At 50.1% G+C, this 21,636-nt stretch overlaps 1 protein-coding gene across 12 annotated transcripts in view; it reads right to left on the bottom strand.

Moving 5' to 3' along the window:
- Positions 1-250: 250 nt before the first annotated feature.
- Positions 251-21,636, bottom strand: part of FAM156B (family with sequence similarity 156 member B) — a 43,390-nt gene continuing 22,004 nt past the window's right edge. For 11 of the 12 annotated variants that reach the window (XM_027608578.2, XM_027608586.2, XM_027608580.2 and 8 more), the window contains one exon: positions 251-1,680. In XM_027608578.2, the coding sequence (XP_027464379.1) occupies positions 918-1,559 (642 nt within the window). In that variant the 5' untranslated portion in view covers positions 1,560-1,680 and the 3' untranslated portion in view covers positions 251-917. Of the gene's footprint in view, positions 1,681-13,396; positions 13,602-21,636 lie in introns of those variants that run through there. The other variant, XM_027608581.2, reaches the window with a different exon arrangement.

The raw sequence follows: 21,636 nt of genomic DNA on the forward strand, positions 1-21,636 counted from the left end.
TGGGCAGGAAGACTCTCCTCCCCTTGGCTCCTGGATCATGTGAAGGCCGGTCCTGCTGCAGGGCCGCAGACGGTGACGTGATGCTGCTCCCTGGTGCCCTCCCCGTCCCCTGCCCCAAACCCGCACAGTTTACAGCTCCGCCTGATAAACCGTGATCTGCTGCTCTAGGATTTAAATGTCGTCATCTCAGACCTAACAAAGAACAAAGCGACAGGGATCAAGAAACCAGAACTCAAAAGCTATTTTCCTTTCATACGCAGATTTATTTGGTACGCATGACGAGGCAACCCATCAGAAATTCCGCCAAGGGGAGTACCATCACGAAGCAGGGAAACGTTGACCTACATTTAGCTCAGCGTATTCATAATGGCTTACACAGAGAACACCGTGGTGAACCCCCACGTTCCAGTTCCACGTCCCTTTCCGTCAGATGCTCGATTTAGCGTCAGATTCTCGGAAGTGGGGCTCAGTTGAGCGCACGGGCATCCCAGCAGACCTAGTGCTGCTTCTGGGAGGCGGTCAGTGACACGGCACGAAAGCACATGGCCATCACCAGGGCATTCATGCTACAGAGAAACCCTATATCTTACTGACGACAAGGCAGGGAGGAGAGACAGACATCCGGGGTGGGAAAGTGACAACATGCATCATGGGAGCCGAAACACGGAAGTTAAGGACCTCTGGTACGCAGTGAACCACAGAAAGCCCCACGGTGACCCAGAAATTCCAGGCAGGAAAGGGACTGGCTCCACGCTCACACGGACCGAGTGTCCAGTCCTCACGCTGCTTTTGCTCCTTCTCTGACTTCTCTGACCGCTTACTGTTCGGTCCCCAAAAGGAACCCACGCTCAGGATCTGGCCACACCAGCCTCCACGTCTGAATCCGTTCAGATCTCTGTCACGTGAGGACAAGAGCCTCAGTTTTCTTTCAACCACTGCTTCAGGAGCCTCTGGAACATTCTTTTGCTTTCCTGCTGCATCTCCAGTTGGAGCTTCTCCTCTCTCTCCTGCTGTTGGAGCACCCCTTCGGGCAGAAGGCCGGACCGGCTGGTCCCCAGGCTGAGGGTCAAGCCACTGAGGCCCTGCACCAGCGTGTCCCAGGAGGAAGGATGCGGGGCCCCTTTCCTCTCTGCAGGCATCCCGGAGACGCTGGGCCTATGGCTCTGGCAGTATCGACATTCACATCGGAATCTGTTCGGATCCCTATCCCCCGAGGAAGGGATCCTGGCCTTCCTCTCGACCCGGTAAGGTGCCACGTGATCGAGGTGTCGCCGTCTCACAGGCCCCAGAAGTGTTCTCTTCCTCTGAGGGGACGCTGCCCTTTCCCACCGCCTCTCTTGGAGGGTTTTCTCATCCCTGTACCGCTGCTGGAGCAGCCCCTCTGGCAGAGGGGCAGGGCATCTGGTGCCCGGACTGGTTTTGAGGTCACCGAGGCCCATGATTAGCAGTTCTGAGAAGGACGGAGGGGAGGCTGCTGTGACTTCCCGGGAGGTCTCTTCAGAGCTCATCGGGGAAGATTCGGGAATCAGTGTTGAGTTACGTTTCTGAACTGGATCCATGGAGGCGTCGTCGCTGCTCACAGCTCCGCCTGGCCCTTGGGTCTAGACAGGATGGTGAAGATGAAGGTTCTCAAAGAGCTGGAAGGTAGCGGAGGGACGGGCACGGCCGGAAGAACCCAGACTGCAACACATGGTGATAAAAGAAGAAAGAAAACCCGTTACTGTTCCTCTGACTTCAGCTTTCCGTGCCTCTGTCTCCTATCTGTGAGATGGGGACGACAGTGAGCCCTAGTCACGAGGACTGTTCTGTGCTCTCAGTGAGATAATACAGTTCCAAGAGCTCAGAACACTGATGGCATATAACCAGGGTCTCAGAAGTGAGAGCCTAATATCGTGTCCACCCACGTGACCCGCCATGCAAAACGACGTCCTGCAGTCAACCACGGTAATTCCTGCAGACGTGTTGTAACTGTTCTCAAGCATCACTTTAAGAACAATCCATGTGGGACTGGCTTGTGCCCTCCTCCTAGGTGTTCATGTACTTTCGAAAAGGAGACATTTGCTAAAATCTAAGCATTTCACCATGCTCCCCGGGAGGGACACATTCTTTTCAAGTTTCACTGGCTTTCATCTACTTAAAAAGGATATTCAAGCCTATGGACATCATTTGAAAATTCCCCCGTAAGAATAAATAAGAATTTACCAACGCAAAAGAACAGAAATCAATGATATTTCTAACAAGACACATTAGAGGAACTCAAATCAAAAGTTGCTTCTTTGAGGGCCACCTGGGTGGCTCAGTCGGTTAAGCGGCTGCCTTTGGCTCAGGTCATGATCCCAGAGTCCTGGGATCAAGCCCCACGTCGGGCTCCCTGCTCAGCGGGGAGCCTGCTTCTCCCTCTTCCTCTGCCTGCCTCTCTGCCTACCTGTGCGCTCTCTCTCGCTCTCTCTCTCTCTGTCAAATAAATAAATAAAATCTTTAAAAAAAAAGTTGCTTCTTTGAAATGATCCATAAAATCGATACACCTCTCACAAGACTGAGGAAGGAAAAGAAGAAAAACAGAGAGAAGAGCAGAGCAAGATACATCCCACTTCATGCTTTCTAGCCATACGACAAAGCCAGGGAAATCAGAACAGTGTGGTACTGGCATAAAAACCGACACACAGACCAATGGGACAGCATCGAGAGCCCAGAAATGACCGCCTGCATATACCGTCAACCAATATTCGACATAGGAATCAAGAATACGCAGCAGAGAAAAGACAGTCTCTTCAATAAATGGTGCTGGGAGAATGGGATAGTCACACGTCAAAGAAGAAAGCCGGACTCCTGGCTTATACACACAAAAATGTACTTGAAATCGATTAAAGACTGCAATGTAAGACCGGAAACCATAAAACTGCTGGAAGGCTACATAACAGAAAAGCTCCTTGACACGGGTCTTGGCCACGAATTCCTGGATATGACCCCCGAAGCACAGGCAACAAAATAAAAAAGAAACAAGTGGGGTTACATGTAACTAAACAGCTGCTGCTGTTTCCACCAAAGAAACCACCAACGAGGTGACAAGACAACTTATAGGATGGGAAAAAATATGTGCAAACCGTGTTATCTGTCAAGGGGTTCATATCCAAAATATAGAAAGAACTCATACAACTCCATGGCAAAAGGGCTAATGATCCAATTTAAAGACGGGTAAAGGCTGTGGATAGAGAGTTTTCTAAAGGAGACGTACAAATGGCCAACAGGGACAAGAAAAGCAGCTCCAAACCACTAAACATCGGAGAAATGCGAATCAAAACCACAATGAGGTATCACCCCACACCTGTTAGAATGGCTAGCATCAAGAAGACAAGAGATAAAAATGCTCGCTGGGATGTGGAGAATAAAGAAATCGTGGGGCGCCTGGGTGGTGCAGTTGGTTGAGCGTCTGACTCTTGGTTTCGGCTCAGGGTGTGGAAAAGATAATCAGATTTGTGGTTATCAGAGGTGGCGATTTAGGGAGGGAGAAAACAACTGGAGGATAACTTCCAGTTATAAGATAAATAAGTATCGGGGGTGTAACGTACAACATGATGACTAGTTAACACTGCCGTGTGGTATAAATGAAAGTTGTCTGAGAGTAAATCCCAAGAGTTCTCTTCACAATGAAAACACTGTTTTCCTTTTCTTCTTTTTCGATCTATAGGAGATGGTGGATGTCAACTAAGCTTACTGCGGTAATCCTTTCATGATATATGTAAGTCCAAGTATTATGCTGTTTCCCTTCTACGCTGCCTGTGTCACTTACATCTCAAGAAAAGTGGAGAAAAAGAGAGAGAAAAGAGAGAGAGAAGAAATAAGTTACCAATAGCAGGGATGAAAGAGGAGATTTTGCTAGAGACCCAGCAAATATGAAAGAAACTAGGCGGCAATATTACGTTCAAATCAACATATATAAATGCAACAGCTAGGGAACGGATTGATTACCCGAAACCCATAAACCATCAAAACTTACCCAAGGCGAGATAACATGCACAGTTCAGTATCGTTTACAGAAACTGACTCAGTTGTTTAAAACCTCGACGACAGGGCAGCCTGGGTGGCTCAGTCATTAAGCGTCTGCCTTCAGCTCGGGTCATGATCCCAGGGTCCTGGGATCAAGCCCCGCATCGGGCTCCCTGCTCAGCGGGAGGCCTGCTTCTCCCTCTCCCACTCCCCCTGCTTGTGTTCCCTCTCTCTCGCTGTCAAATAAATAAATAAATAAATCTTAAAAAAAAAAAAAAAAAAAAAAGGCACCTCGACAACAATCCCAGACGGTATCGCCAGTGAATTCTACCAAATATCGACAGGAGAAACAGACAGACGCAGATATTCTACACAATTTCCTCCAGAAAACTAAGTGGAGGAAACACTTGCAAGTGATTTAGGAGGCTAGCATTTCACTGATAGTAAGAAAAGAAAACCACTGACCAATGTTCTTTCTTAGCACAAGCACAAAATTCCCCACCAAAATACCAGCAGTGGAATCCAGCAATCCATTCAGAGAAAACACACCATGATCAAGTGGGTTAGTCCAGGAAAGCAAGGGTGGTTCAGTAACTGAAAACCAACTAAGGCAATCCTCAGATTTAGCATATAACTGATTAAGCAACGTCATCTCATTAAAAAGAAAAATGAAAGACTCAATACTATGCCTATCAAAATCCCAACGGCATCTCTCAGTAACAGAGAAACAATCCTAAAATGCATCTGGAACAACACAAGACCCAGAACGGCCAAGGCCACCTTGAGGAAGAACACAGTTGGAGGTACCAAAGTCCTTCATTTCAAAACACAGTCCAAGGCTACAGTAAGGAGATCAGTATGGTACTGGCGGAAAGACAGACACAGACCAATGGAACAGAATAGAACCCAGAAATAAACCCAAGGCATGTACAGTCAACTGATCTTGACGAGGATGCCAATAATACCCAGCGGGGAGAGGACACTCTCTTTGACAAATGGCGCTGGGAAAACCGGATGCCCACGTGCAGAAGGATGATACTGGACCCTCTGTTACACCACACACGACAATCAACCCAAAGGGGACTGAAGATTCAATATAAGACCCGATACTGTGAAACTCCTGAAAGAAAACGTAGAGTAAAGCTGCATGACATTGGTCTTGGCAATGATCTTGTGGAATCAACACCCACGGCACAGGCAAGAAAAGCAAAAATAGACAAGTGTGACTACATCAGACTTAAGAGCTTCAGCACAGAAAAGGAAACCACCAACAAGGCGCAAAGGCAATCTGCAAAATGGGCAAAAACATTTGCAAACCACGTATCTGACAAGGAGTTGATTTTCACTACGTATAACAAACTTTCCCAACTCAACAGCAAGAACACAAACAAACCAATGTAAAAATGGGCAAAGGATTTGAATAGACATTTCTCCAAAGAAGCCATACAAATGGCCAAAAGGCATATGGAAAGTGGCTCCACATCCCTAATCATCAGGGAAAGGCCAGTCAACATCACAATGAGCTGTCGGGCCGCACACGTGAGGAAGCTTCTCGTCAGAGCAACTACCAAACACAGCAGATCCCAAGTGTCGCTGGGCATGTGGAACACGGGAACCCTCATGCCCTGTCGGTGGGACACAACCTGGCGCAGCCACAACGGAAAGCACTACGGAGGTTCCTCAGAAAGGTAAAGCTAAAACTGTCATAGGTTCTTGCTCATATCGGAGTGCCCCCCTCCAAAACAACAAAAACTAAAAACCAAAAAACCTACCATATGACCCAGCAATCCCACCCCTGGGTCTATGTCCAAAAGAACTGAAATCGGCATCTCAAAGAGCTGTCTGCACTCCCGTATTTACTGCAGCTTTCATCCCCGGATCCAGGATAATGGAAACCACCCAACTGTCAGTCAACAGAGGAGTGGATAAAGGAAGCGTGGCACGTGTACACAATGGGACATGAGCAGCCGCACCAGAGAGAAGGAGATCATGCCATTTGCAGGCCAGCTGCTGTGGATTCAAGAATGGGGACAGATGATGCCGCCTCTCACTCAGTGCCTCCCACGGGCCAGGTAATGTCAGCTCCGTGTTTCACATCTATCGTCTCCTGCAGGTCTCCCAACAAACCTCGGGGAGGCAGAGTGACTGCCCTTTCACCAGGAGGAATTTGAGGCTGAAGGAGAGAGACTGAATGGCGGGTCTGCCCTGGAATCCAGCAAGAGTGTCAACCGAATGCTGGGGTGCAGGGAGAGGAGTCTGGAGATACAGGCAGGCACCAGGACACAGAGAGCTTCCGATGCCATGTGGCAGTTACGGACTGTCACATGCTCTGTTACCTGCCCTGCCCCCCCCCCCCCAGCCCCCCGCACCAGAAGCAGCCCCTAGCTGTCCGAGGACAGAACGGGAGTGACCGGCATTCAGGCACAAGATGGAAGATGATGTGTATTTGTGTTTCTCCCAGGTGGGAGACCCACAGCGGGAAAGCCAGCCTTCTGGTGAGGGTCATCCGTGCGTGATGCAAAGGATGAGAAGAGAGTGGCACAGCAAGAGAGTCTCTGGGGCTGAGCGGACACGTTGGATGCTGTCTTCGTGGTCTTGGCTGTGGCTCATCAGTGTGAAGCGTGACCTGCAACCTACCCCGGGGCAGCCTCAGTGGCTGCAAAGACAGGGAACGTGCCAGGCACAATTCTGTGAACCATCCTTGCATTACCTCATTACACCCTCAGAAACGCAACCCTCTCTGTTTGGTGATGTCATTAGGAAGAACAGTAAACCCATTTCACAGGCGAGGAGAGTGAGGCACACAGGGCCAAGTCAATTTCTCCAGAGGACATGACAGCAAGTGGCAGAACTGGGTTGGAAGGAAGGGTGTCTAGGATCAGAGCTTGTGTCCTTAGCCATTAGACGGCATGTCTCCCACAAAACAACAGAGAACCAGACCCCACCGATGCTCACCAGATCAGGAAGTCAGCTTTGTGCTGTGAGTAAGGAGGAGACGCCTCCGCAAACAGGTCTGGGCACAAAGGTAACTCACAATCACACAAACGAAATCAGAAGGAAGGGTGGGCGCAGGCGGGGACACACTCGGGGATCCAGTGATGCCATCAGGGACGTAGGTTCTTTCTAGCTCTGATCTGGCCTTTTCTGGAACAGATGTTCCAGGACCAACAGCCAGATACGGCAATGTCCAGGGCAGAAAGAGACTTTCGAGTCCTGTATCTTTCCTATGAACGAGGAAGTTTCCCAGAAGCCTTCCAGCAAACAGTCTCTTCCTTTCTCGCCGTAAAGCACGGGCTCACACCCCCATCCCTCAGTCAGTCAGGAGGGACTGGAACGGGACGCCACATCTGTCCCGCATGCAAGGTTTGGGAATGTAACGGCTCTGAGGAAGCCCTTCGCCCCTTACTCACCCCTGGAGACTCAGGCGGCGTTTCTACCAGCAAGCCTTCTTTGCCCTCTTTCCTTCACCCTGGACAGCGGACCTTCCGCTGGACATCCACAGCACCCTGCGTTTCCCCTAGCCCAGCCCCAACCCCACCCAGCTCTCAGAGGCGGACTATTTGTCTCACTCACTAACCAGCCCAGGAGCTGACAGAGGCCGGGCACTTTGACTTGTTCACCCATCAGGGCCTCAACCCCAGTGGACATTCACAACTATCTACCAAACGGAATAAAGGAGAATGTGAGGCCGTTTCTAAACATCTCGTTTGGTGTATCAACCCTGCAGAATCCCTGTTTTCTTGTCCCAAAGGAGAAAATGCCTGTGCGGGGAGGGTAAGTGACATCACAAAAGCTCACCTCCAGTAAGAGACAGAACTGCAGCCCAGGTGCGTCCTGACTCCAGAGGTATGCACCCTCGGTGGCAATGCCTCTCTGGATTATCTGTAAGCCCCAAAGCCTAGCCTAGAAAAGTAACCCCAAGGGAGTGAGTTCAGGCTTCTCGAGCAGGTGCCCTTTCACCAACGACGTGAACAGGGAGAGGAGTCTGAGAGGCAGATATCTGGCGTCAGGACTTTCCAGGCAAGGGGGAACACTCGGGAAGAAGTGTCTGAAGCAGAGGCTGCTGGACACAGTGCAGATCCTGTCGGGAGGTTGGAGCAACTGAGGGCGGGGCAGGGAGTGAGAGCCTCACAGAAAGCGGGGACAGCAGAGGGTGACGGGCCCTGGATCCGGCTGGGTGAGTAAGCTTCTACTCAGTCAGCTGGACCACGAAGGACACCCACGGATCACAGATGCTGAGTGACAGCCTGTATCAGGCTGTAAGGTAGGCAGAGGAGGGACACGGAGAAGACCATGCAACCATTCAGAGAAGAGGCAGGTTTGGGCAAAGCGCTGGAAGGACAGTGAGGAGGAGCGCCTCCTTGGGAGGCTGACAGCACTCACCCGGACCGGCACACCCTCCACCTGGGTGCCCATGTCCCCGTCCCAAAGGGCATTTGTGCTCTAGCCATAGCATCACACCCTTAATTAGCAGCCCGAATTCACGCAACAGTCCACCTGTTGGACAGATCACTGTGGGCACCTGCTATGTGTGCCGGCCACTTGGTGCTTGGAAAACGTTCTCTGAGCTGACTGGTGCTCCCAAGATCTCGATCCAAGTTCCACTGCGAGACGAGAACTGCGGCTGATGGGGCGACAGAATGTCCCACGCAATTAAAATATCTTTATAGCCTCGTTTTTTTTTTTTTTTTTAAGTATCTGCAATCAGAGATGGTACAAAAGATGCAAGCTTCCTCCTCCTCCCAAAGAGAATCTTGAGCACAGAGATGTCCTGTTTCCTCCATTTGTAATCCAGAAACAGCTGGTACACTAGCTACCCTTTATGATGAAGTCATAACGACACCTTGGGTCAGGGTCCTTCCGTCATTGAAGAAACACGTCCTCAGCACCACCTGAATACCATGCGTCAGTTTCCTGGATACAGTCTGGGGACGCAGGGATGATTTAGGCTGCAGTCAGCCAGCAGACGACCACCACATGTCCCGTGAGAAGAGTGATGGCGGAATTTAAGTCACGGGACCTTAGGAACACAGAGGAGGGCATCTTACCCCTACCTAAGTGTCCGTGTGTGTGTGTGTGTTTGGTGAGGACGCACTTCTCAGGGGTGGGGAGCATGATGAGGTAGGCACTCTCGATCACCCACATTTTACAGACCTGCGAGCTGAGGAACCGAGAGATCCCCACAGGGAGAGCCAGAGTTCCGTCCTTGGTCTACCGAGCTCCAAGCACCACTGCCGTTTGGCCAGCCCCACGGCTGTGACGCAGCCACTAAAAGCACTTGGTCGGCCTCTGCTTGCCTCGCGATTCATAATCGCTGGTGAATAAAGTGAGCCTGGCGCAGACCTAGTTTGGGGGGTGGGGTGGATTGCAAAAGTCTCTGTAATATGGCAAAGGACCTCTCGACAGGGGCACCCTGGAAGCTGAAGTCCTGCTTGGCGGTTGGCTCTGAGGCAAGCCTTCCACGCCAAGGGACTCCGGGGCTGTTGCTTCGGGGCTGCTCCTCAGAGGGCAGATGCAGGGTCTTAGAACCTTTTGGGGTTGCTTTACCCTGCAGGGTACCTGCGTTTCAAGGTGGACAAGGAGTTGGGACCATGATGACCACGCAATCGTCGAACGGCATCTGCATTTCAGCAACTGAAACACAATCCAGGTGTGTCATTGTGAGCGCGAAGACCGGCTTTGGAGTCGGGCAAAACGGAGGCGGGATTCCCAGATCCACCCTCTCCTGCGTCAGCCACCTAACAACCCCTTTCAGTCTGCTTCCCTGTCTACAGACGTTGGGCTTTGAGACTCACCTGAGCCTTTGGGTAATCAAACCGTATGTACCACGCACACTTTAGCTCCTCAAGAGCTAGGCTGCAGGAAAAGGCAATCACACTGTGCCCTGTGTTAGGGACATGTCAGCAACGGAGCGAGGTATGCCAGGCCCCTGGGAGTCTAGTCCCACCCTGTGGCCAAGGTTGGGGTTGGGGCGGTGGTGGTTGGACTGGTGGTTCCATCTTTTCCCTTGTCCAAGGCACACACTTTGTTTCATACCGAGGTGTGCTGCTCCTAGAGGGGTTGCAGTGAATGAGGGTAATCCCCCCGGTTGAGTCTACTCTATGGCAGGGAGAATCAGCAGTGGGTTCACACTCTCCACTGGATGCTGGAGGAACCGACACAGTTTCCTCCAGGGCTTGCTGGCACCTGGTGGGGGCCCCTAGGGAGTCATACGGAGGCACTGTCAGATTCCCTTGGAGGGTTCCCATAAGAGCAGGCAGCTGATCCTTGCCACCTCGAGGGCCACAGGGACGAATTAGTCAAACCTCTTGTAAACGGAACACCAGTTAGTATACTTTTTCTTGTCCTAACAGAAAACTCAGACTGCAACTTACGGTGAAAAGTGAGCTCTTCAAAACAAAGCCCAAGAGGGGGAGGGTGGCTGAAGGCCTGCTTAATTTCCTGAGTCACAGGTGCCATAAAGTCACATATTCTTTCCATGTTTCTGCTTATCCCTCCTCAGTGGAAGGTAGGATCCCTTCACATTAGGAAAATTTGTGCCACATTCCAAACCCCGAGTTCAAATGGATCCGAGGCTCCATGTAAAATGAGGTGAGATCTTTGCCGAGTGTAATCCTATTCTAAGCAAGGAAGCCTTTTCCAGAAAAACTCTGCGGTCAGATTGCATTTCCAATTAGCTCACTGTGAACCAGAGTAAAACATCTGTCCATTTGGCGGAATTTATAATGAAATCTCCATCACTTCTTTTCAGTACAAAGTTCGGTGAACAGTGCCTTTTCACCCAGGTACTGCTCCGGATAAATGGAAATTGCTCTCTACTGAACCTGACAGCTGAACATAGGTAGGAAATCAGGCAAATGAAGCGAATCCTCGATCTACAGGGGATGGCAATGCGTGGGGCCGAGGAAATGAGAGGCAGGGAGAAGAGAGTGTGTCTGGGTCCACTGGCCATCTACTGGAACAGAAAGAGGTGGAAGGGGTTGGAATATGGCGTGGGGTGGGGCAGGAGGCGGTGTGCGGAAGATGAGGCAGCTGAGGGTAGGCAAGGCCTGCTGTGCCTAGTCCAAGAGGCTGGACGTTATCTTAAGGACAGCAGAGAGCCCCTGCTGAATTTTGAGCAGGGTAGACAAGACCAGGTCAGGATTTAAGAACGGCCCCTCAGGCAGTGGGATGAAAACATTCGTGGCCAAGGGTCAAGATTGGTGGTGATTATCAAGCAGAGACGACGGTCATCTGGCCTAGGGAACGAACCCTAGTGACGGAAGACGTGTCAAGAGCTTATTTAGAAGGACGGAGGAGGTTGGATTGGCCGGCCTTGGTGACTGAGGGGGTGGTGAGCGAGGCAGCAAGGAAGGATGGCTTCTTTTTTTAAAAGATTTTATTTATTTATTTGAGAGAGAGAGAGAGAGAGAGAGAGAGAGATCAGGAGCAGAGGGAAGGGAAGAGGGAGAAGCCGACTCCCCGCTGAGCAGAAAGCCCAATGCGGGACTCCATCCCAGGACCCTGGGATCACGACCTGAGCCAACGGCAGCACTTAACTGACTGAGCCACCCAGGAGCCCAAGGAAGGATGGCTTGAAGGATCGCTGGCCTAAGCAGCTGGGTAGAAAGTTGCTTTTCACTGAGTTAGGCAACACCGGAGCAGATGCAGATGTATGGGGAGTGGGGGGTGGGCATGGTCAGTTTTGGACGTGCCGTGTATTCTCTGCCTGTGGCACTCAACCACCTAAGTACCTCAGTGACTCGAGGGAGCTGACCCAGCCTCTCTGTGCCTGAGATGCCTCACCTGGAATGAAGGATACTAAAAATTAGGAAAAATACCTAATTTCTGTTTCATTTAGTCTAGGATAACGCTCTCCCTTTGCACAGCACAGTGCCGTTTGACAGGCACTCCCTAGGTAAAATGGGAGTCTCTCTACTTATCCACATATTGGTCGGTTTTACTTAACTGCCTTGTGTGTTTTCAACATGCAGCACACGTTGGCAGTGCCAAGAGAAAAAATATTAATTCAAAGCAATGTGTTTAACACATGAGTGCCATAGGTCAGCCCATCAGCCTGTCTCTCAGCGACACAGCCCCGCTTCAGGCACTGCCTTGTGTGTTCCAGTCTTCCTCCTGTAGTCTCACTCCCTCATCCCTCGGGGATGGTGGTGAGCCTTTGGGACCTACTCTCTCCAACACTTCTCTTCCCTGGAAAGTCATCTCCCGCGTCTCACAGAGTGGCTAGCACTCGTTGAGTGCAATGTGTCTGTGGGCCTGTCAGTTGTCTCAGGAGGTGTGTAGCTTCGGGGAGGATAGAGCCAGATGTGTGGATCTGGAAACCAACACTGTGTTCCTGCACAGCCAACAGGTGATGAAGCCATCCATACCACGATTTGAAATCAGGGCTCCACCACTTATTCCTTGTGTGCCTTTGGGCGGGTGACTTCACCTCTCTGTGGTCAGTTTCCCCGCTTGTAAGATGAGGACGATGACCTTATTCTGGGATAATGACTCATTTCTGCTTCCTTCATTTAGATCAGGAGGATAGTACCTTTTAAAAACCATAAAGTGCTCTTCAAGTATCAATTACTTCCACGGCTAAAAAGAGAATCTCTGCTTGTCTGGATATCCGCTTGGACAGGCACAGAAGAGGCCAAGCACATTTTTACCCTGTAGACAACGTTGAACTTCACCTGAGCCCTGAAAAAAGCCACAGGAAAGCAGTCTCCACAGGCTTTCCCGTTCCAGAAATGGCTTACCCCAAAGGACCACTCATCCCCTTATAACTTTGAGAAGCCTTGCTGTTCACTCTTTGTCATACCTGCCATCAGCCTCTCGGGGGACTCTTGGGTTTACTCGTGACAAGGCCAAACACAGACCTTCTTCCTTTGGCTGAAGGGCCAGACACAGTCCCTCCAGCTCCCTGCTGTCTCAGGAAAAGCAGACTGAGGTTAAAAGTCAGTCCTCCTGAAACTGGCTAGACACAGAGAGAGGACATTTCCTGTCCGGCTGACTGAGACTAATCCTGAGTGCAGAAACACCTCTACCTTAAATCTCCCCACTATAACGGGTCTACGCGTCCCTACGAAGAAAAGGCAAAACCACCCCGTCGAGACACTCTGATGCTCAGATCCCGGTGCTCTCCGGATTGCAAGAGCTTGAATAGACAAGCTCTCTACTAGTTTTGCTTTTGCCCTTCCTAGCGTGTATGTACAGCCTATGCAAAAACTCCTAGTAAGAAAACAAAAATTAGTAACAGGTACTTCTCACGCGTGCGCTCTACGAGGGACGTAACCAGGCTGTCACGGAGAAGCCCCTCCCTTCCCACCCTACCCGGCTCAGCACCAGGTGCATCGTCTGTGACGTCACCCGCTGCGCCCGGAAACTCTCACTGCGGCCTCAGGAAGCATTCATCCCGTGCAGTCACCTGGTGCGCCGCCGTGGGGGCGGGCTCAACCTTCCCAACCCGCCGGGTGCCTACGTCGCGGGTTCCATGCACCCACGCCGAAGCCCACGGAGAGGAGCCCACTGTGCCCCGGGACGTTCCCGTCTCCCTGCCGGCCCCGTACAGCCCGAGGGAGGCTAAAAAGCACCCGGCTTGGGCACAGGGTCCCACCCCTATGACGTCACGGCCGTCGCGGAGCCCCGCCTCCTGTATGCAGGCGCGTGGTGCGTCTCTCTAGGAAGCCGGGAGGTCTCCTCTCGGTGGTCTTAACCCTTCTATTTTTGGAGGCGCGCTTCACCGCGCTGCGCTGAGGAACCGAGGGGGTGCGCTGGCGGCGGGATGACGGGAACCTGATCCCGGGAAAGAACGAGCGAAAGCGAGGGTCTGAGAGTGAGAGGAGGAGAATCTCCCTAAACAGGCCGTGTGCTCATTAGTGTCGCAGGACCAGCATTCTCCCTGGGCCACGCGCGACCGGTGCTGTCTGAAAGAATAGCTCTTTCTCTCACAAGCCCTATCTCAGCAGTATCAGGATTGCGATTTTGAAAACCTGCGTATGGCGTATTTCTCTTTCTCTAAAAGGGTTGCCATTTTTGGCGGACACAAGATTGAGACTTCTAGTGGGCACTGCTAGACCCCGGGGCATCACTGGGCTCCAGTCAGTGGTCCACGGGGTCAGAAAGAGTCCGTTTCCTAGGCAGTGCCTCCTGTATCTCCTGAGAATTCTGTCTAGGAGGTGAGGGTGGGAGAGGGAGAGAGAGAGAGAGAGAGAGAGAGAGAGAGAGAGAGAGAGAGAGAGAGAGAGAGGGAGAGGGAGAGAGAGAGAGAGAGAGAGAGAGAGAGAGAGAGAGAGAGAGAGAGGTCATGTGACATAGGAAAAGATATGCTTTTAACAGGCTGTGATTCCTACAATGGTTACAATTATTTAGACCATTGTAATCACATTACAAGCCGCAGTGTATGAGATTTGGAGAAAGAAGGCATCTTTGGTTATCCAGTCTGCTGGAATACAGCCGATCCTGACAGTAGGTAGACATAGGGCTGGTGTGATCAGAAATTTGGTTTTATAATTAATCACAGGATGCCATTTACATTTCCAATACAATTTCCTTATGTTGACTACTACTGGGTGTACTGGGTGGGGGGGGGGGTGGGGGGGTTGCTTTGCTTGTTTTGTCAAAAACGTAAAATTGAATGGCCTTTCCTGTCTGCGCCTCTCAAGGTACCAGCAAGAGAGAGAGAAAGGATTTTTAAAAAAAGATTCCATATTTTAAGGAGATTTGCAACAACTCCCTATCAAAAGGGCAGGGGCTCTTACCTGGATGGAACCTCTTGGGATTCCGTAAAATGTTTTGTGAATAGTTTTTTTAGGGAAGCACTGGTTCTGGTGTTTTAGTTGGATATTGACGACATTTCAAACTGTACTTGAGATCTGCGTGAAATAGGTAAGTTACAGCTCTGGATTGGGAGAACCCAACCCTAGGGAAGGGTCTGAGGGAAGCACACCACAGAGTCAGTGGTCGAGAAGCCAGGTTATTGGGAGCTGGAATGCATGACTCCCGACGGGCAACTCAGATCAAGCTCTGTCTTTCTGGACAGTTGTCAGACTGAAACATTGGGTAGAGGTCACAAACACCTCATGTCTGAACTCGGTATGTGACAAAGTCTCTCAATGGGGATATGAACAGCCACGTGGCTCAGAAGTTTCAATGCCTGCAACACAGCACCACAAACAGAGGAGGCCTCACCCTGGGACCCGGATCGCCCCCAGCTCAGAAGCATCACACCCTGGACACAGACTCGTATCCCAGTCACACACCAAGGGAAGCCAACCACATAGACTCACTGGCCTAGACAAGGAAGCCCAGGTGCTGGGAGCTGGAGTGGATGAGCTCCAGACCCAGGAAAGGGCAGCTAGGAGACCTCAACGCACTGGACATACAAGATTAAACAACGCACAGAACTCAAACTCCTGGGATCTCAAGAAATGAGGAGAAAGACACGAAACAGCTCAGAGACAATAAATTCTAAAATAGAGACCCACATGCGTTTTAGGAACCTGGCAACCTGCAACACAGAAACTTAACAGCTCACAGACCTCACACCCTGCACATAGATGCCACACAATCACAGAGCTCACAACCCTGCATGCAGACACACAAACAGCACAGAGCACCTGTACTGTGAACACAGAGCTTGCTCGGACACCTCCTGTCCTGTGACCAATAACCTTTGTGATCTCACAACCTACAGTATGGGCCCCCAGGAGCTCAACTATGTCAACCTCGACAGAGACGCTCAGGAGAGCTCAAACCCTAATTCCCGAAATACATCATGGCAACAGCCCCAGTCACCTTACATTCTGCACACTGCACCCAAAACAGGCCAGATACCGCACACACTGGGAGAGAGCCCTAAATAGACCAGAGAACTCTCACTTGGGACACACAACACTCCACAGCTCACTGATCCCACACGCCGGACACACCCTCACACAGCTCAGACACCTCAAAGCCTGGACAGACCCCAAACCAGCTCAGAGAAATGACATCTTGCTTCTGACCACAAAAAGTCACCCCACACAGGACACATGCCAATGAGAGCCACAGTGAGGTCTCACCCAGCCCCATGAGTGAGACACAGAGACTGAAAGACAGAATTACAGAGAGCCTTTCTGGAACACAGCTGTCTCCAGGGCATTAGCCCCTATCCCAGTGTGCCCGTCCAGGCACCTGAGGAACGTCCTTTTCCAGGCGAAGGATGACCCCCTGGTGTTGCCGTCATTGGCTGTTTTCCGGACGAAGACACAGCTGCACTAGGCCCAGGCCACACCCAGGAGGGCAGCTGGCCCTCCCCCCAGGCTTGACACACAGTAGAGCCCTCCACCCGTCAAAATGGGGCTATCTTCTAGGTTGGAAGTGTTCATACCATCCTCAGGAGACTCACACTGTCCTTAAGGCCCCAGAGCCCTCCTGCTGAGGAGTGGAAGCTGTGGAAGGTGGAGCAGCACAGTCCCATGCTGCTCAGGGTGGATCCAGCAGCCCCCACCCCCACCCCCACCCCGAGCCTTGTGGAAGGCCTGGCCCACATCCCATTCACCCTGAACACAGCGCTTCCTTCAGCCTTCTCAGCTCCTAAACCTCGGAGGCATTGCAGCCACCTGGTTTTCCCAGGGTCCATCTGAGCCCGGAACCAGAAGGACACCTTCAGCCAGCAGATCCTTTGCAAGCCCGTGAACACGAGCGGGGGAAGGAGATGGGGAAGGGGTTTGCATTGCCCTGCCAGGTAGATATGCCCACAGACCACGTGCCTGACCACCGAGGCGCACCCCTGTTCCACCCACCGCTCCACCTTATCCTCTCCCCAAAGAGGAAACCTGTCCCCTCCTCTCAATGCCTAATTCTGCTTTAAAGGAAAGGTGGCATGAGGGTCTCCAGTTCCTGCCGGGCTTTGTGCAAACAGGGAGGCACGCGCATTTCCCCCCTCTCTTCTCGCACCATGAGGCCAACACCAGAGCAGGGCTATTTGCTCACGGGCAGTATCTACTGTAAGGTGTGGAATTTGGGGACAGAGGCTGATGTGGGCCCAATTGGTGCACCTTGTCCTCCTCAGGGGACACACACACTGGCCCACCTCCGAGGCCATGGTGGATTTTCACAAACCCAGGAACCCAGGAACCCAGGAACCCAGGAACCCAGTGTTGCATCTGCAGCCTTTCAGACTCAGGTGTGAATACAGTCAGGGCTTAATGCCTGACTGGGGAGAAGTTCACTGACTTGAGAACCCACCTATGACTTACTCACCTACCCTCAGCCAAACACCTCCCCTGTCTAATGCTTAAAATCCCATCATTTAAGCATTCACCTCTTTGGGTTGAGTAGGTCACCATCGGGTTCCCTGGAGAAACCTGGCCTGGAGTAGGTCATGAGCTCTCTAGAAGCTCTCTGCCCATCCAAGACCTCCATGTAGTCTCGTGGGCACATAATGGGACACTGGAGTAAGATTTAGTGATTGGTTATTGGGCCCTGATATCCATATCGTGGGATCCAGTACCCACTGTTAAAAAACCTAACAGGAAAATAGACTAGAGGACAGAATAAAAGCCAGTGATCCCACTGAGCTGGCTAGTATCTTCAGCCTCTTTTGCAGATCAGCAGCCTGAGGTTCCGGAGAAGGACTGCAACCCGCCCCCCCACTTCCACCTCCACTCTTCCAAGCCCCACCTCTGCACCCACAATCTCTCTGAGGACACCCCCACCTCCAGCCAACGGGAGCTCTCTTCCCTGGAAGAATCTGGTAGGCAATCCCATCTAGACCAGTCAGATCCAGTGGTGTCCTTCATCTCTGCCCTGCTCACCTATCAGGGAACCATCCACGAGCTCCATTGCCATCTTCCCTGGTCCCCATTTGATGAGAATCTGTAGAGCTGACGGGGTGGGGTCAGAAGTGGGATGATGGAGGGGCGCCTGGGTGGCTCAGCTGTTAAGCGTCTGCCTTCGGCTCAGGTCATGATCCCAGGGTCCTGGGATCAAGCCCCGCATCGGGCTCCCTTGCTCGGTGGGAAGCCTGCTTCTCCCTCTCCCACTCTCGTTGTCTGTGTGTCAAAAAATAAAATCTTAAAAAAAAAAAAGTGGGATGATGGTGACCTCAGGGGAGGTGGAGGTCCTTGCATGGTGGTGAGCTCCCCGCACCATGCACACAATGGTTGGTTTGGGAACACAAGCCTCCCTCACTCCCGGTTGTACCTCCCAGAGCGGACTGCTTCTTCTGGGCCTCTCAGCGGTACATCCTAGTACGGGAAGGTACCTCCCACTGCTCCTCTACCAACCTTTCACCCTCTCCTGTCACCGCACACTCTGGTAATTTGCCCAGACAGGGTCACAACACCCTCCAGCTCCCCCTCCTGCCCGGGAATACACCTAAATGGGTAGTGGATGGTTCCATCTCGGTCTTGCTACTCTTAAAATCCCCTGGGGGATCATTCCAGCTGCAGACTCCAAGATCGTGTAGACAGCCTGGGATAAAGAGCTCAGCCTCCTGTCAACAGCCCCTGCTGCACGAATGGGGTGCTGAGGAGGCCAGCAAGGGGGCATCTGTTACCCCAGCCACACCGAGGGAAGCATGAATTGGTAAAAGAACTTTGCAGGGCTCTGTGGTGGCATCTATCAAAATCTGATTCTACCCTGTCCCCACCCTCAGTACGATTTCAGCTTCATGAAAAGAGGAGCACACGTGGGTCTTCTGTGATGTCTCCCCAGCATTTAGAACAATATCAGGTACACAAGTAGGTACTCCGGAGATGTTTCTGTAGTAGCCAAAGGAACCTTGGATCCAGCAATTTCCACTGCTGCCAACTTGTCTTAAAGAAATATTTACACAGGCTGAGGGGCACCTGGGTGGCTCAGTCGGTTAAGCGTCTGCCTTCGGCTCAGGTCATGATCCCAGGGTCCTGGGATCGAGCCCTGCATCGGGCGCCCTGCTCAGTAGGGAGCCTGCTTCTCCCTCTCCCTCTGCCACTCCCCCTGCTTGTGCTCTCTCTCTCTGTGTCAAACGGATAAATAAAATCTTAACAAAAAAACGAGAAATATTTACACAGGCTTTGTGTACAATGACAAGATAAATTTCTGGGGGAAAGAAACTCTCAATGGCCATTAGCAGTCAACAACCTCTGGAAGGGGAAATGAGAGATGAAGTGTTCATATCATACCATGGACCACCCACTGGCCTTGAAACAGAATGAGAGGAGCAAATCTGTACTGGCCAGGAGTTTTATTTTATTTTTACATATATTTTTAAACAGGGAGCAGCATGTAATAACTACCCCTAAGTCAACCAGTGTCTGTATGTGTATATATGTATGTGACATGCAGTTTGTAAATACGGGTTAACACCTAATCCGGCTACAGCGGTCACCTCTGATGACCAAACTGATGAAGGCAAGATTTGGACAGCTTACTATGTCTTCAGGTGTAGCCAACTGTATTTCTAAAAATGGCCAAAAACCTATCCAAAGGTCCATGCTATCCTTTAATTTTTTTCATTTTATTGAGCTGTAAGTCGTGTACCATCAAATTCACCCTTTTTAGCTCTATATGCACAAGGTTGTGCAAACCGTCACCAATATCTAATTCCAGAACAAACCCCGTACCATTAGCAGTCCCTCCCCAATCCCCTGTCCCAGGAACCCTGGATATTCACTCATCGGCTTCATGTCTCCACAGATTTGTCCATTCTGAATATTTCAACTAAACAGGATCATACATTATGTGGCCTTTGAGTCTGGCTTCTTTCACTTAGCATAATATGTTCAGGACTCATCCATGTTGTAGCAAGTATCACGACTCCATTCTTTTTTGGCTGAACGTTATTCTACTATATGTATAGGTCACCATATGTGATATATTCATGACACGGTTGGCATTTGGGCTGTTTGCACTCTTCGACTGTTGTGATTAATGTTGCTAGGAACATTTGTATGCAAATTTTTGTGAGAGCTTATGTCCTCACTTGTCTTCGATAGATACCTGGGAGGGGGATAACTGGGCCACACGGCAATTCTGTTTAACTTTTTGAGGAGCTGCCAAACTGTTTTCCACAGCAGATGTTCCGTTTTGCATCCCCACCAGCAGTGTATGAGGATTTCAATTTTTGCACATCCTCCCCAACCCTTCTTATTTTCATTTTTGAAATTCTATCCATACTAGTGGGTGGGAAGTTGTAATTCACTGTGCTTTCAAGTTTTGTTTCCCTAACGACTAATATTTTTTTTTGAACATCTTGTCATGTCCTTATTGGATATTTGTACATCTTTTTTATAGAAATGTCTATTCAAATGCTTAGCCCGTTTTTAATTGGGTTGTCTTTTTACTGTTAATTTGTAAGAAATCTTTTTACATTCTGCATACGGGACGCTTATCAATACACAAATATTTTCTCCCATTCTTTGTTTTTGTTGTTTCACATTCTTATGGTGTCCTTTAAAGCAAAAATTTTTTCTAATTTTGAGGAAGTCATTTTTATCCATTTGGCATTTATTATCTGTGCTTTGGTGTCACAGCTAAGAATCCATCACCTAACCCAACGTCACAAAGATTTACTCCTATGCTCTTATAGAAGTTTTATAGTTTTAGCGCTTACATTTGAGTTTTGGTCCCTTTTGACGTAATTTCTATCTATGCTAGGAAGTTTGGATTCAAATTCATTCTTTAAATGTGAGTATCTAGTTGTCCCAGCACCATTTGGGACATGTAATTGTCTTGGCACTGCTGCCAACAATTAACTCACCGTGGTTGTACGGGTTATTTCTGGGCTCTCAATTCTATTCCGTTGATCCCTATGTCCACCCTTAGAGCAGTACTACATCGTATTGATTACTGGAGCTTTGAAATAATGTTTGAAATCGGAATGCATGAGTCTTCCACCTTTGGTTGTCTTCTGCGAGATCGTTTAAGCTACTCTGGGGCCCTGAAATTTCCACATGAATTTCAGGATCAGTCTCTCAATTTCTAAAACACTGCAGTTAGAGTATCGATAGGGATTACACTGAATGCTTGGATCAATTTGGGGAATGTTGCTAACTTAACATCAGGTGTCCCAATCCATGAACACAGGAGGTCTTTCCATTTATTTAAGTATGCTTTAATCTCTTTCAACTGTGTTTTCTAATTTTCGGTGCATAACTCTCACACCTGTTTGGTTAAATTTATTCCTAAATCTGTCATTCTTTTGACTCTACTGTAACTGAAATTGCTTTCTTTTCTTACTTATTTGGATTATTCACTGCTAATGTATAGAAATAGAATTGATTTTTGTATATCAATCTAGTTTATGCTAGGGTTAAACTAACTATAGCAACAACAGAACTGAAGTCCAACTTGACTAACGAAAAGATCGACTCAAACACCAACACCCTCTGATGAAAAAGCAAACAAGAGGGACACGTTACATACAAGGGAACCAATAGGATGGAAGGCTACTTACTCCTCAGAATCCATGCGACCCAGAATTTTCGGACTCATGCCAATGCTTTTGAAAAATGAAGGTGAAACGAAAACTTCAAAACAAACAAAAAAGCTGAGGAAATGCATACCCAGCAGATCTGCCCTACGAAACATGTTAAAGGAAGTACTCTGGGAAGAGGCAAATGATAGCCAAAGAAAATCAGGGATCTTGGGGCGCCTGGGTGGCTCAGTCGATTAGGCGTCTGCCTTCGGCTCAGGTCATGG

The sequence above is a fragment of the Zalophus californianus genome, chromosome X (genome assembly GCF_009762305.2).
Source record: "Zalophus californianus isolate mZalCal1 chromosome X, mZalCal1.pri.v2, whole genome shotgun sequence".
NCBI lineage: Eukaryota > Metazoa > Chordata > Mammalia > Carnivora > Otariidae > Zalophus > Zalophus californianus.